General features: G+C 30.6%; 1 protein-coding gene across 2 annotated transcripts; it reads left to right on the forward strand.

Annotated features, from left to right (window-relative positions):
* The first annotated feature begins 1865 nt into the window (after window positions 1–1865).
* LOC111634361 (guanidinobutyrase-like) lies at window positions 1866–17136 on the forward strand. Of its 2 annotated transcripts, XM_023379118.1 has the most exons (8): window positions 1866–2027; window positions 4574–4766; window positions 8656–8781; window positions 8924–9108; window positions 9177–9377; window positions 9434–9578; window positions 13348–13442; window positions 16978–17136. In XM_023379118.1, the coding sequence occupies exons 2-8, from the start codon at window positions 4598–4600 to the stop codon at window positions 17095–17097; spliced, it is 1041 nt and encodes a 346-aa protein (XP_023234886.1). In that variant the 5' UTR covers window positions 1866–2027; window positions 4574–4597; the 3' UTR covers window positions 17098–17136. The 2 variants fall into 2 exon arrangements, 1 of the variants encoding a protein (XP_023234886.1); XR_002758190.1 differs by lacking the exons at window positions 1866–2027; window positions 4574–4766; window positions 9177–9377; ... (1 more) ...; window positions 13348–13442; window positions 16978–17136 and adding an exon at window positions 5496–8155 and having other exon boundaries at window positions 8924–9006.
* Window positions 17137–17557: the final 421 nt, after the last annotated feature.

Genomic DNA, 17557 nt, shown 5'->3' on the forward strand with positions numbered 1-17557 from the left:
ATAATAAAATTTATTTTAACAAATAGGAAATTCAGTATTCCTTAAATTTCATTTAAAATTTAGCAAATTAATAAAGCTATTAAAACTTAATGAACTCTCAACAAATTTGATATCATCTCACTATAAGGCTGGGAGACAAGCTTCCTGAGTTGTTATAGCACTTGTAATTGCGTCAAATTTGGATCTCGGGTGTTTTACAAATCTCGATGTTTTGAGATCCCGAATCCAAAAAAGTTAAAAAAAAATTCGTGTGGGGGTCGTTTAATATGCAAGTAAAGTTTAAGAAACGAAATTTTGCATGGTAACATATCAGGGGCATTGATGCTATTTAATTTCGGAGTAAGGAACTCGAGGGAGGGCGATAGAGGGGATCGTGGGTCATATCTCGAATGGGGCTGGACTTAATGAAAAGTTTATTATTACATTTACAATATTTTTAAAAACGCATTCCGACCAGCAAAATTAAGTTTTTTTTTTTTCTCTCTTCTAATAATGTAAAGTTATTTTTTTAAACATATCAGAACAGACGGCAGCATATAATTATCTTAACTTTGAGCTAGTATCGTAGTGTTTTTAAAACTTAAATATGTTTTAAATGGAGATTTTTATCATAATTTAAAGAAATTACTCCTTTTAAGCTTTTGTTATTACTTAAATTTTATATTCTAGTATAATTGAAAACTATCGGACTCCCTAATGGTTTCCTTAATCCCCTTTGAGAGCCGGGAAAATCGAGCAAATGTTGCCAGCTTTATTATTTAAGCGTCTTACAGAATACTGTTAAATAAAAGTTTTTTTCCCCTTATTTCAGAATGTTTAAAAATTCCTTTGATGAATTATTATCCATCTACGCTGAGTTTTTTTTTATTTTGTACTGTTCGTGTGCAATATCCCACAATAATGATCTTTTATCGAATTCACATATTAATATTTCAGTATCATTCGATATTTTGTACAAAATGAACGTTACACTTTGCACACGAGCGCAAAGTGTAACGTTCATTCATTAAGTCCAACCCCGCACCTGCACTTTCTGTTATTTATGCAATGACGTTCGTTGACCAGTCTTGACGTCCTATGTAACTTGAGTACATCAATAAGATAATGTATTATACGCAGTGGTGATATTTGAAATATTTAACAAAGGGTTCTCTAACAGAAAATTTTTCCTTAATTTTTTTTTTCGCTTAAATGGTGCATTAGCAACATTAGCGCAAAAACAGACCTTAAGATACCCATATAAATAAAAAATATGTGTTCGCAAAATTAAGTCAGTTAAAATTTAACATTGTTTATGCCAGAACTATATATATTTTTTTTTATAAATAATAAAAAAGAGTGTTCAAAATGTTTTATTTTGTACATATTTTAATATTTTTCATTCAAAATATTTTATAAACATAAAAATTGGCTTTTTTTTAATCAGAAAAAGTCATAGGGAAAGCAGTTAAACAAGAAAAACTTTTCTAAATCATTTATTTTATCGTTAGGTATTATTATAATAATAGACAGATGTCATCGTCTCTCGAAATACAATATCTTTCTTATTTCGCTGTTGATAGCCCGACACGTGCTCCGCAGCCATCTTGTATTTTCTCGCGCGCGTGGGATTGTGGGATCTCTCTTATGACTGGATCTAGTTTCGAGAACTCTCTCGAGTCGATCGCGATTGAACCTCGTTTCAGTCGAGATTGAGACGGTCGATGGAGGTTGCACCAGGCGAACAGGGAATAAGGCTCTAGTTTAGTAGTGTTACAGAGTATAATACATATATTTTAATATATTTTTTAAAAGAAACAAAACCACTGAAAAATGTTACGTGTGTTTAACAACAGGTTCGGAAAACTTTGAAAATGTTAACAACGGGTTCGGCCGAACCTGTGCGAACCCGCTGAATATCACCACTGATTATACATCTCTTAAAAAGTACGCACGTTGAATGTATATGATTACTAATAGAAAACAATAATGCTTTACAACGTACATTTTTAAGGACGTACTCTATTCTTGTGTACTCATCCTAAAAAGTAATATTATTTTTTAACCTATGCTATTCGCTAACTAATAGTTTCTATGTTGTTATAATTTAGTGTTATGAGATGTTGATACTAATTCTAAAATGGATGAACAATTCTGTCCTACCTTAACAGTCAGTTTATGATGAGCTATTTATTACCGAAATATAGCCTATATTTAGGCTAGTGATATTACTAGTTATATCTACTTATATCTATATTACTAGTTATATCTATAGGGTTATTACTTTCCCGGCTGTTATAATAGGGAAAGTATGATTTAGGGAAACCTTGAAAAGTCGAGAAATGCAAAAAACTTCGGGGATAATTTTTGTATACTGTATATGGATATTAGTGTGTATTTGTGGCACGATTTTATTCACCCTCTTTGAAGCTTAACTCCTGTGCTTTTTGTCGAAAATTTCTGAAATTTTGCCGGTAGGTTTGTTTATTAGGGGATTGATGCTGCTATATTTTGGTGGTTAAAGGTCGAGGGGATGGGGAGATAATGGGGTTGTGTGTATCTCCAATAGGGTCGGACTTAATGACACTCGTTTTACTCGTTATTAGTCCATTTACAATTATTAAATATTATTATTTTATTTATTATTATTTTTTTATAAAATTCATCCCTACCCTCAAAATTAAGATTTTTGCCATTTTATAATAGTTAAAAATATAAAAAGTTTACTAATAAAATATGATAACAGATGACACCACCAAAATTTTAAATGTTGCCGGAAAAGTTGAGGAACTCGTTGCTGGTTTATTTTAGTAAAGTGACCATCACATGTGCTTGCTCTACTGATCCCGTGACCATAACCGCACTATATTGTCACATGACAGGTAGCTTTATCCCGATTTTCACTGAATGAGGATGGGTAAGTTCGAATATAGGAACAGAGATATGCAAATGTATTAAGGGACCCTGTGTACCGGACAGAAGCGATAATAATAATTTAACAAATTCCAGCGCATTAAATCCAACTTGCTTTACTTATTCTCAAGAGTATTGTATACGTACTGTACAGTACATGCAGGAAAAAAGAGAGAAATGTGAAATGGAATAGAATACTCGACAATTTGGTTATCGGGTTGCAATTTGAAAAAACTAGACCTAAATAGACCTATAAATTTCCATTGTCGTCTGTCTGTCTGCCCGTTCTTAATCTTAAGAACGGTGTTAGATAGATGAAAGTCAAGACAAGATATGGACATTTTAGGGGCAGGAGGTCCTGATTAACTATAGAGTAACTCCCGGTGTATAACGGAAGTCACGTGAGTTTCAATTCAAAAATTCTCCCCTGAATGGAGTTACATAAATGACCGCATGATTCTGTTATTATCAGGAAAAGTATGATGTACAGGGTCATGACACCACAAATTTGAGAGCAAGAATATATATTTTAAATTGAATGAATTAAGAATGTGATTAAAAATTACAGCCCGGCACTGTGACGATGTCACAATAAATAATTGGTCGTTTTATTTCGTAATGCTTAAAAATCTATACAAAAAATTATCATAAGACCAGGAGTCCGGAGATGAAGTGCGAACACCCACAAAGTCCGGGCCAAATCTGGAGAGAGATGGTCACTCTAATTAATTTCCTTTCAAAACTTATTTATGTAAGTGAATATTAGAAGAATTTCAATATGACGTGCTGGTCAAATTTGGAAATTAGTTTAATAATCAGCATTAAAAAAACCTATATAGTACACCTAATAAATTATAATAAAAAGTCGTATAATCGTTTATTGGCCATTAATTAAAAACTTGTAACAAAAATGTTATATTACTAGTTGTTCTGCTTCTAATAATTTCCCTGTGTGTATTGTGATTTCTGCGATTTTGCAAAATACGTAGTAAAGTCCAAAATTAAAAAATTTTTTTATATAGTCTTCCTTGTATGTCAACAAATTGAATATTATATGACATATGTATATTCAATTTGTTTTTGGCCTAAAAGAATAGGGGCACCGAAAAGCAGCTTGTACAAAGGCGCCTCATACATCAGCGCCTGCACTGAGCCAAACGCTTTAAAAGAAAATTGCATGGAAAAATTCTTCTTCTTATACCAGTCATATTTTTAATGTTTGTTTTTCTCATATCCGTTTGGTTGATCTAACTAAATTATACATAACTGATTTTGTATCAACAATATCGATCTGTATAAAAAGAAATTTTAAATGACATCGTCTAAAAAATTGTTAATGTGCGTGAATTCACATTTTTTTACTTAAAATAATGATTGTTTTAAAAATTTAGTAGATTACAAATGAAAAAGGATTATTGATTGAGTCATTTAAATTCATTAATTTAATGTAATTAATTTATAGTAATTAATTACTTTAAATTAATGAAATTATAGTAAGTACTTCAATTAATTTAAATTAACAGAAATTCAAATATATTTTGTAAGATAAATTTAAATAGTATTATTGTATAAGATTATATTCTGTAATTTAGCACGCAAGCGCAATCATTCAGTTTGTATACGTTTCCAGTAGCCTATATCAAATACATCTACATTGCTTTTATCGGATTATTGTTTACAGTGTAAAGACCGTTTTAAGTGAAATATGGCAATCGAAAGAATTCTATTCAATTTTCTAAAAACTAAGCCAGACTCAGATCTTATTTGTCGTTGTTTATCCTCTGTTCGTAACTACCCAATTTCGGGTAATGAGTTGACGCGTGCTGGAGGCATATCTACTTTTATGAGATTACCTTTACAGACTTCGACAGAAGGTAATTATAATTTACTACTCTTAAAACTCAAAATAATTGCAAATATTGTAGTTATATATTTAAATATTGATACATTTTTACTAAGATTTTATTCAAGAAAATAATAAATTTCCAATGACAAATGGTAAAAAAGAATTTAGAAAAGGCATTACAGTTAGAAAATTATTTTACATCAAAGAATATTTTGATTTAAAATGATGAATAGATATTTTTATAATGCTATTTATATTCTTGTATTTATACTTACGTTTTTATATTATAGTATTATATAAATGATATATTTTAAACTCCACTCTGATTAAATGATTGCTATTTTATTATCTACTTGATCTGAACTATAAAATTCATTTTATTTATATTTATCAGTGTCTATATTATACGTACTGTATTTGAAGAATATTTGTTAATAATATTTCTCCAGTAAGCGATTTTTCTTAACGATTTAAGAGTATAAAAATCAATACTTCGATTATAGTTTTATTCAGATTGCATAATAGAATAATAGAAAATAATATATATTTTAAAGTAATTAATAATAAAAATTTCAGAGAAGTGAATTTCAAATACCTTAAACGATATTTTAAAAATTATTTTTGAATCTGAATCAGTTATTTTAAATAACTGATGAGTAGAGAGCTAAACTGAGCATAAACACGATTTATATTTAACAGGTCCATATTTAACAGGAGCATAGACATTTTGCTCCTGTTAAATATGGACCAAAAATTCGGAAATTGAAAAGCGAAATAGAAGCAGCAGGATTTTTAGCTCTGTTTTGGATTGAATTCTAATATTAAATATTAAGTGAAGTGACAAGTGTTATACAGTTTTTGAAATCGGAAGTCAAGAGGGTTCTATCGGTGTGTAGGTTTTTGAAATTGGATACTTCGTTGAAAAGTTATGACGTCTGGAAAGATATTCGAACTTAGCGATAAATTACTAATTATGTCGGCAGACAGACTGACGGGCTTCACGGTGTTTGAATCATATCTGTGCTGTAAGTACCTTTGCCAATTTCTGGAATTGTAGGAGTAACAGTTTTGAAGATTTCAACAACTTTCGGTAAAAATTCGACAAGTCATTGTGGGCTTCCTGCTAGTTATTTCCGAAAAATATTCGGTTGTTTATGAGAGGACATTAACTATTAACTTTGTGCTAAATTTCATCTCGATACACCTTATAGTTTTTGAATTATGGCCGTTCCATCAAATTTTCCTAACCTTCAAAATGTGTTCTATGGCGTAGCCATAGAAACGGTCATTGACTTTACTCTTATGAAGTAGCTGGAAACTTGGGTGAGTAGCGATTTTATCACTTATAATCGAAATAACAAGGAAGAAGGCAATGGCAAACCACTTCCTCAACTCTTGCCAAGAAAACTACATGGACAAGGAATTTCATAATAGAGATATAGTGTTGGAGGATGAGACCTTCGGGTTCGAAAGCACTCTAACTTCTACTGGGGACGAACAAGGAACTTCACTGACTAAGATTGAACATAATGGCATGATTAAGTCAAAGCTGAAAGGGAGTTTAATCATTGATGCAGTCAAACACGAAAAGAAAGTTCCAAGTTTCTTCAAACAACACATATTTGCAACATGGAATGTGAGAAGCATGTATGCTGGAAAACTAGACATAATTAAAAGTGAAATGACAAGAATAGGGATAGAAGTGTTAGGAGTCAGTGAGCTTAAATGGATAGGAATGGGACACTTTGATTCAAATGACTTTAGGATCTTCTATTCTGGACATGATAACTTAAGAAAAAATGGAGTGGCTCTAATTGTAAAAAAGAATTTAGTAAATTTTATTTTGGGTTATAAACCAGTTAGTGACAGAATCATAGTCTTGAGGATGCAGGGAAAACCAGTCAATCTGTCAATCATTCAAGTTTATGCTCCTACTACAGAAGCGACAGAAGAAGAAATTGAAGGGTTTTATGAAAAGCTTCAAGAAACAGTTAATAATTTACCAAAAAAAGATGCACTCTTTATTCTTGGTGACTGGAATGCAAAAGTAGGAAAAGAAGAGACTCCAGGACATGTTGGAAGATATGGTCTTGGGAAAAGAAATGATGCTGGGATACGACTAGTGGAATTCTGCATTTCAAATAACCTCTTTATTGCAAATACATATTTCCAATTACATAAACGAAGACTATATACATGGACATCACCAGATGGAAATTATAAAAATCAGATTGATTATATAATAGGTAGCAAGAGATGGAGGAATGCAATCAAATCAGCATGTACCAGACCGGGTGCTGACTGTGGGACTGATCATGAACTCCTTATATCAAAAATATCATTCCATTTGAAAGCTAAGAAAAAAGGAAGGGAAATAATGGGATGTTATGCTACAGATATCACCCCATCTTACATCTCAGAAATAAAAGAAGGTCTCAAAACAATTAATACATCAGGAAAGGAACCTGATGAAGTATGGGAGTCTTTAAAAAACACTATTAAACATACTGCTGATAAATGCATAGGAAAGAAGAAGAAGGAAAATAAGAAATCGCCTTGGCTGTCACACAAATCTTTAGAAATTGCAAACACTCGGAGACAAATGAAAATTATAGGAGATCGTCAAACAATTAAAAAATTAACTGCAGAGTTCCAAAGACAGGCTAGGAAGGATAAAGAAGAATATTTTAATAATAAATGCAAAGAAATTGAATTAAATAATGCGAAAGGACGTACAAGGGATCTCTTCAAAACAATTAAAGAGGTCGTTGGAAAATTTACCCCTAGGCTTGGTATTTTAAAGAACACACATGGAAAAGATCTAATGGAAGAAAGTGAAATAAAGAGAAGATGGAAAGAATATACAGAACAGCTTTATAAAGCAGATAATAATATAGAAGAAATAATTGAAGGAAGACATTTTACTTTGGAACCATCAATTTTGAAGGAAGAAGTGGAATGGGCAATCAACCAAATTTCAATTGGGAAAGCAGCAGGAACTGACGGAATTCCAGTGGAACTGCTCAAAGCAGCTGGAGAGGAAGGAATTAGAATACTAACAAAGCTATGCCAACAAATATGGGAAAAGAAGGTTTGGCCAAAGGAGTGGAAGCAATCCATTTTTATACCAATCCCAAAAAATGGCAATGCAAGAGAATGTTCCAACTATAGAACAATCGCACTAATTCCCCATGCAAGTAAGATTCTGTTAAAAATAATACAGAAGAGAATTGAGCCATATTTAGAAAGAGAATTGCCACTGGAACAGGCTGGATTTAGAAAGGGAAGAGGAACTCGCGATCAAATTAGCAACATCAGATGGATTCTAGAAAAGGCAAAAGAGTACCAGAAGGACGCCTTCTTTTGTTTTATAGACTATAGTAAAGCCTTCGATTGTGTGGATCACTCCAAGTTATGGAAAGTATTCAGGAGCATGGGAATTCCTGAACACCTTATTACATTAAAGAGATTACATTAAAGAGATACATTAAAGATGATAAATTTTTAATGTATCATTAAAGAGCATATGCTCTTTAATGATACATTAAAAATTTATCATTAACAGTTTCATTAACAGCCTTTAACAGTTTCAATAAATCATTAAAGAGCATATGCTCTTTAATGATACATTAAAAATTTGCAACATTAAGATTAAAATATTCTAGAAAATAGATATGTTTAATAAAAACATTTTAAAATTCTCGTTTCTCACTAAAAAACGACAAAATTACCCCCTTTTTAATTAATTTTTTAACCAAAAAAACAAGTTAATATAACTTCAAACAATCGTTTCTCACCATTCGAATTCGTTTGAAAGAATAAAAGTATTTGAATATTATAAGAATTTCCTTTGACGTAAAGTTGTATATATTTATATATAGGCTATATATATTCACTTTTTGTTTTTTTAATTTTAGGATTAGATGCATGTTTTGTTGGCATACCATTAGATTCGGGAGTATCGTATCGTTCAGGTTGTAGATTTGGACCTCGAGCAGTTAGAGCAGAATCAGCTCTTCTTCGGATATGTAATGCATCAACAGGTAGCAACAGTTTCAATTATGTATATTGAAATTTATTCAAAATTAAAGAAATTTTTATTATATGTATGCTTCATTATAATAAAAGTTTCTAATTATATTTATTGCATATAAATTTATATTAAAATTTCTTAATCTATCATAGGTGTGATACCATTTCAAAACCTCCAAATTGCTGATATTGGTGATATATCAGTTACAATATATGATCTGAAACAGGCCGTGAAAGATATTAAGAAGGCAATGTTAAAAATAATATCCACTGGTTGCAGACCATTAACCATTGGAGGTGATCATACTATAACGTATCCTATATTACAAGCAATTAAGGTGAATTTTGAAAATTATTATTAATGATTTATTAATAATAATATTCTAATTTAATATTTAAATAAAAGGAACGTTATGGTCCCGTAGGATTAATTCATGTTGACGCTCATGCTGATATAAATGATACCATGTTAAATTGTAAAATAGCTCATGGAACGACATTTAGACGAGCAGTAGAAGAAGAATTATTAGACTGTAAAAGAGTAGTACAGATTGGTCTAAGAGGAACTACTTATGCTGTTGACGACTTCGAATGGTCAAGACAACAGGTAAAAAATGAATAATTTATTATTATACTTCTAATTAATAATAGTTATTGTTTCAGAAATTTAGAGTTGTTCAAATTGAAGAATGTTGGCAAAAATCTCTTGTTCCTCTTATGAGAGAGGTTAAAAATCAAATTGGTAAAGGACCTGTTTATATAAGTCTCGACATTGATGCATTGGATCCGGCTTACGCTCCCGGAACAGGTAAATTTTTAAAAACTAGAAAGTTATAACAGTCTCATTAAAATTTCCTTCTAAAATTTTTAAACTTAATTCCAAGTTTTTAATGTTTATAAACTTTCATGCCACTATTTTTTGATCGAAATAAAATTAATGTTTATCCAAAGTCTATAATCTCTATATCATCAGAACAGTGAGTTGGTCTTAACTTTTTCTTGCCTTTAACTTGCCCGCAACCCTTGAATTTTTAAAATGTATTCTCGCACACAATGCCGTAACTAGACAGGTGCAACGGATGCTCGGGTCCCAGGACGAATGCACAGAAGGCACTGAAACGGGATAGCAAAAAAAAAAAAACGATCAGTAGGCCTATATTTTTATTTTCAAATTTTAAATTTTATCGTCGTATTCCACAACGCTTTTTATTAAAGTTAAAAATTAACCAACTATTTTTATCGTATTTATTTAATTGGCTACAGTTTGAAAAAAATTGTAGACCTATAAATTCTCACTGCCGTCCGTTTGTCTGTCCTTCCTTAATCTCAACAACGGGGCTAGATAGATGAAAGTCAAGACCAGATGTGAAAAGATTAGTGGCAGGAGACCCCGATTAACTATATACGAAATTCCGATAAAAACCAGAAGTGTTATTTCAATTCAGAAATTTTTCCCCGAAAGCAGTTAGATACATGCGGCACGACTCTGTTGCTAACAGGAAAAATATGATGTACAGTACAGGGGTAAGACACTACTAATTTGAGGCGGAGAGCATATATTTTAAATTAAATAAATTTAAAAAAAAAAAAAACATGAATAAAAATTGCAGCCCGACGATGCCACAATAAATAATTGCTCGTTTTTTATATGTTTCCAAAAAAAGAGGTGCTAAAAATAAAATCTTACACGGGGCACAAGAAAGACTGATTACAGCACTGCTCATAGTCCTTATGAAAACTTCATTAAGTTTTTTATTTAAATATCTGAGAATCATTCCGTTTCTCCCGTATATTTTAGCCTAATTTTAGATAGAGCTTAAACGATTAAGAGAGAAAATTCATCTGCGCTCGTTCGTTAATATAAAAACATTCAAGACTAGATGAAGAATTTACAAAAAAATTGTAAATAGTTATACATTTAAATTTAATATGGGTTCATTTGTACCAAGATCTTATTCAAGAAAACAATCAAATTTTCAATGACAAATGTGGAAAATAAATTAGAAAGAAAAAATATTATTTTAGGTGATATAATATTATAATCACAGACTCAAAAGGTAGACTTATTTATTACTGTTAAACAAAAGCTCAAAGAAATAACACAAACTAAGTATTAAATTACTACAAAAATAGATGTAAAGCTAAAGCTAAAACTGTACTAGGTTTTAAATTAATTAAGGCTGTAATAAAATAAATAATAGGTTTTTCAAGAAATATACACATTTTTTATAAACTATAACTTTATTTCTATTAATAATTTAAATGTTTGTTATAATATCATAAAATGTATTTAAAATAAATTCAATCAGGTTATTGAGTTATATACTTAAGTGATGACCTTAAACATATTTACATATTAAATATATGAATTTAAGCTTAATAACTTAATTTTTCTGAATCTTGTATTAGTTTTCTTCAAATTACTGTCTTACTGTTTTAAAGTTCTTAACCATTTTATTGATTATATTATTGATCTGATTTGAATAAACTAAAATATAATGTATATAGAATAACTTAATAGCGATTATTAATTATTGAATAAAATTCATTTGATATCTGCAATAATATTTTGGATTAAAATGAAATATAAAAACTAAGTTATTTTATTCTTTTTTATTAATTGAGTATGTGAATTTTGAGTGTTCTCTAGGCATTAAGTTCGAAATTTCTTTACAATATTTTGCAGAATTTTTTTGTTACACGATAAATCTTTATATGCGAACCATTGCATCAAGTTTAAATTTTTAAAATACGGTACTTAAATTCAAACTGCTTTTCTAATGTTGTTTTTGAAATTGTTTTTCTAATATTTTAGGATGCTTTATTAAAATTGTATAATTATTATGATTAATATAATGACATTTAAATTTGATTCATATGTAGATTATTTTAATTTTAATTTTACATATCAGTATATATTTTAAAATTTGTATGTTAAAAGAGAGTTGCTATGGAATAATTGCAAAACAGTATCTTATAACAAAGTTTTAAGTTCATTATTTTTCGTCAATATACCAGTGGCGTGCCGTGACATTTGATGGTAGGGAAGCTGTGTTTCTGTAAGAAGCCGACATCCAGGGTCAATCAGTCAATCGCGTGTCAGTGATGGTCTAGGGTCCATTCGTATCGTTTATTCGATAAGCCAGTAAAAACCGTAGACTTTTCTAAATGTATTTTTAATATCACAATTACATTCCGAATCGCTAGCCACGATATAAAAGCTACAATTACAAATAAAATAATAAAAACTTACTTGGTGAAATAAAATGTGTGATGGATGTACCGGTACATACCTGGTACAAAATATCAAAATATTCTTCAATTGTGTGAATATACTTTTAAAGAAAATTATAATTAAATATAGCTTTGTAAAGAAACGTACATAAAAATATAAAATATTCTTTACTTTTTAAATCTTAAAACAATGCACTTAGTCAAATAGCTCCNTTTTCTGCGAAAACTTCGTTGAACTTTGGAGACATCATTAATATAAATAATTTTTATGGCCGTTGAATAAGAAATGTTTCTTTCACAAGAAATGTATAAAATTAGTGCTGTATTAGACTTACGGTACCTAATTTACATACTGTACAGACGATAGTAAACTCAATTTACCCGCCTAAACTCTTTGTAGCGTGGCGCTGGACGGCGGAAAATAGTTTGGCTGCCCGATGACGTTTTACCGAATTATAGGAGTTTTTTTACCATGTTTGTACGGGCACCGTCGCAAATTTTTCGCCGTCATATAGGAATCCGAACTGTAGGAACCCGTGTTATAGGGGGATCGACTGTATATCAAATTATTCAAACTTCAAGACACCATTAAAAATAAAAATTGCATTATAGTGAACATTTTTTTTTAGTTAACTGTATAAGTTGGCGACCCCACAGAAAGCCCGTCGCGACCCCCTTCTGGGTCGCGACCCATAGGTTGGGAACCCGTGGGATAATGTGTCCTATTAGTGGATAATGGATAATGTGTCCTACTAGCGGATAATGGATAGTGTGTCCTACTAGTGCATAATGGATGGAATCGAAGACAGTTGCAGAGCGTGCATACACGCGGACTGCCAAATCCCCTGGGTGCCGATACCGGTCAATGTCAAATACCTCTTTTGTCGCATCACTAGTTTATCTCATTTTCCACTCTCCAAATAGTTTAAATCTTGTAGAAATTCAACTGTGACAAGAATTTCTCGTGTCTTTAAAAAAATTGTAAAAATTTGTTTTCAAATTTAATCTAATGAATTTTAATGTTTTTACTTGTTTTTTATTGTGAGTTTCCTTTATTATTTATTTGTCGGTTTTTAAAGGTGTTTATTGTAATGGGGCTATACAGTAATCATATTTCCAAATAACGCTACTGTACAGCCAAAAATTAAAATAAAATAAATAAACGAATAAAAACTTATTGAGTTAAAAACTATACAGTATATTTTAAAATATTCTTAATATAATCTTTTATATTAAGGAATACAGTAAATTCTAATGTTATATTAAAAAATATGTTTTATGTTACAGGTATAATAAATAATAGATTTGATAATGAATAATTAATACAAGTTATTTAAACCTAGGTACTCCTGAAATAGCAGGATTAACTCCGTCACAAATGTTAGAAATTATTCGAGGAAGTTATGGGTTAAATATCGTCGGTGGTGATTTAGTTGAGGTAAATCTGAAACATATTTAATAAAAGTTTTAATAATTTTTCTATAGAATTCTCAAAAAAGGTATGTGTAGAAAATACTAGTTCCACATAGACTATAAAACGAGATTAATTTTAAAGTGTCTTAATTCATAGATAATTTTATATTAGCTTTCAATAACGTGAGCAGTCCAAAATAAAACAGTTTGAATTAAGTCACCTATATATAATATCTGGATAATCTGTATGATCCCAAATTCAGTTTGAATAGGACCAAAGGAAAAAGGTAGAAATGATACAATTACACTTAAATTCGTCGATAATTATGAAAATTGTTTCTTCTAAAAATAAAAAAATAAATCTTGTCTTTCGGATAGTTGTAATATTTCATGTTACAAATATACAGGGCGTTCACTTAAACATCTATCCAGGAGAAAAAAAATCTTTCTAGCATTGGTTGAGTTAACTTAGGTTGTGGACTGCAATGAATACAAATATACTGGATATTACGTTGCGATGGCATGCAACTAACGCATCATGCGGGGAATATCACACAGAGATTTGAGTGGCTCAACATAATATTAAAGTTTCAATATGAAAATTTAATATCATGTTGCACCACTCATAAAACCACACATCTCCTTCAATAACTTGCAGTTTATGAGCTGACGAGACACTGTTTTCCTCCAATGAAGTTATAACTGTCACAATGTGCACCACTGAGCAGAGTGTGCTATACGATTCACGCAACATAAGGACGGACAGCAAGTACGTTTTACTCTAAACGTCTTGTATAGAAGTTGCTGTGAGCAGCTTCTTGTTCCAGTACAGTATTTATTGACAGCATCTGATCAATGACAGAAATCTATACATCTTATACACGATGGAAGAAGAATGGCTCGATGACTTGCCATTAACACAACTACAGCTCCTTCCCGACAGACGTGCGTCAGTGGCTAGCACAACGGTTTGGCAACCACTGGATGAACAACACGTCACCACGTTTCTCAAACTTGACTTCCCTGGGTTTTTTCTGTGGGATCACTTAAAGGCATCGGTGTATGATGCATACTCAGCAGTACCTTGTGAAATTGGCGAACTGGAGAGATGCATACGATAGACTGGTGACATCAGCAATGCTACGTGCCATCCATAACGCCAAGCTCGCCCGTCTCCATCTTTATATTGTCGCTGAAAGAGGACGTTTTGAATATGTTCTCTAACAAAATAAAGCTTATTTTTGTATCAATTTCTGCAATGACTTTATCCTTTACAGTCAGACATTATTTTTATGTTATCTTATGTCTACTTAAATTGATTCCCTTCGGTTATTTTAGCACTAGAACAACCACACGAGTAGATATGCGCTACATGCATACACTCGTGCAGTGCTGGAAAGATCTCATTTGCCTGTTGATCCAGTGTTTCATAAAGGAGGACCGCGGCCCCCTGAGGGTCAATAAGTTTACAGTGGGCCGCCAAATTATGCAAAATTTCCTTCAGAATATAATAAAAAGAAAATTGATGTACAGTAGAGCGTCGATTATCCGAATCAGTTGGGGACTGGGGTTGATCGGATAACCGATTGTGTACGAAAAAATAGTTTAACGTATCCGATGTTGAAATTTTTTTCCGTTGCGTGTCGCTTCGCGTTGAATTTTCGTCGATGTTAAGCCTAACGAAGACTATTGTATCGTTAAAAATTATTTTTTTATTTTGTACAAACNAAATGTTTTTACAAAAGATGTGCAAAATCTTTACGACAAGTTGTTGGTGTTTTAGTTTTAGCATCGACTTTGGATCAAATAATAGTGCATTTCTTTCTTATATTGTGTGTTTAGTTTTAATTATTTATAATTAACCCATAAAAATGAGCAAAAAACAGAAAGGAACATTAGAAAACTTTTGTAATGTAAGTAATCGCGGACCAGGACCTTCAAAAAGAAAATACAATGAAGAAAATACTAGTGAAAGTTCCGATGATGATAAAGTGAAAAATGAACAGAAAAAACCAGTCCTAAGTCCTAAAACTGAAGGTATAAAATTAAGTAACATTAAAATTAGAAAATACGATCGTGATTATATCAAATATGGGTTCATAAAAAATCAATTTATCTATATCTATATCTATATCTATATGTATATATATATATAAAAATGGACATGTATGTCCCTATATTTCACTTTTTCGACAAAACTACACATCGCACGTGAATGGTGTTTGTATGTGGTGATAGCCCCAAGTCTCCATTCGTGCATAGGGGTGGTTGCGTCTCGATAGCTATAAGGGTGCGGGAGATATGAGGCTGAAAGTGGTTGAAAGTGGCTTTCTATTTCGAATGTTTTGTTCGAATTTTTCGAATTTGTTCGAATTTAATTCGAACATAAAATTCGAATATTGGTTCGATTATAGAACGATTGTAAACGTTCCAAAATCGTTAAAAATAGTTCGTTTGACTAGACGTGAACAGGAGACGTTCAGAAATAGAATCGGGACCAGGTCTGTAATTAGTCTGGAAACGGGGGATCTAATTCTTGCATTCTGTGAAAAAGGGTAAGATTGACTATAATGTAATTATCTTAATCTTCACGATTAAGATAATGTACAATCTTAATCAATCTTTACATCTTAATCAATAATTACACTTATTGATTAAGATAAGTGTAATTATCTTAATCAATTTATCTTAATCAATTGTATCTTAATCATTTTATCTTAATCAATTGTAATTCGCTGGGTTTTTATTTGTTCGTACATACGAACAAATAAAAACCCAGCGAAGCGGGTCCTTGCAGCTAGTTGTATATAAATTAACAAATATAAATTATTATTAAAAAAATGGGGGTCACAAAAAAATTATGAAATATTTGGTGGGCTGCGAGTATAAAAAGGTTAAGAACCACTGTAGTTGATCGATGTTTAAGTGATCGAAGATAGGTTGTAATTGATTTACTTATGAACCTTTACGAATGAAATACATAAATTGTATAGCTTGAAATACGAAACACGAATAAAAGGATAATGTAAATATGAAATATAATATATAATGTAAAAACTGTTATACCTATGTCAAAGGCTAAAAAGCTTGTAACACAGGACCTTCCATTAAGAGGAATCACTAGACTGCACTTTAAAAACAAACAGTTCAAATTAAATAAGCCAAAAACTTAGGTTTCTAGTTTTTCTATTTAATGGTGAAACAAATTTTTTTCATATATTTTTCCATTTTTTAAAAATCTAATTTCTCAAAAATAACAATATTCATGCATTATTTGAAAGAAATAACAGTAAAACCGAATACTTTTTAAATAAATAAGAAATCTTTATATTAAATTAATTTAAGAAATGAACAAATTATAAAATTTTTAGAACGTAAATTAAATATAAATATATATATATATACTTAAATTTATTAATTAAATGCTAAGTAATTTGGCACTAGAAGCAGTTGTTAGATAGCCCGATATAATCCAGCAATCGATTGACTTTAATATGTAATTATTGAGTTTGGATGTTTATATTTGTATATTTAAAGTGAATTTTTTATAATTTTATCAGGTTTCTCCACAATATGATCCTTCAGGAAATACAGCATTGACAGCCGCAAATCTTCTATTTGAATTATTATGTGCTTTCTCCGAAACAAATAAGGAAAATATTAATACTGGATTAAAATAAAAATGCCTGTAAATTAAAATAAATACTTTGTCATATTTGCATTATTTTTATAATAAAAATTTTCAAACGAAATCTTTGTTTTTAAAATTTATTTTAAGAACTAAAATATTTATGATTATATTAAAAGAATCGATAGATTTAATTTAGATTATTTTGTAAAATCTTTAGCCAAATTTTGCAAGATATTGTCTGAAATGATTACATGATCACAACCAGTTGGAGAAACCAGTTGGAAATTGGGAATTTACTTAGGAAGGAAATTTACCTTGATTTTATTCCTAAGTAAATTCCTGTGAGATCCAGGGGATCACAATTGTTTTGAAGTGTCTAAATTAATGTAATATTTAATAATTAACGAAAAGATCTTTTTTGTTTTGTTTAAGTCGTGAGTTACCACAGGACTTTCTTTTTTGAGGGAATTTCCTGTCGTTTACGAGGAGAGATGTTAAGTTTAAAATCG

The sequence above is a fragment of the Centruroides sculpturatus genome, unplaced genomic scaffold (assembly GCF_000671375.1).
Source record: "Centruroides sculpturatus isolate CEXI.00-Female unplaced genomic scaffold, Cexi_2.0 scaffold855, whole genome shotgun sequence".
Taxonomy (NCBI): Eukaryota; Metazoa; Arthropoda; class Arachnida; order Scorpiones; family Buthidae; genus Centruroides; species Centruroides sculpturatus.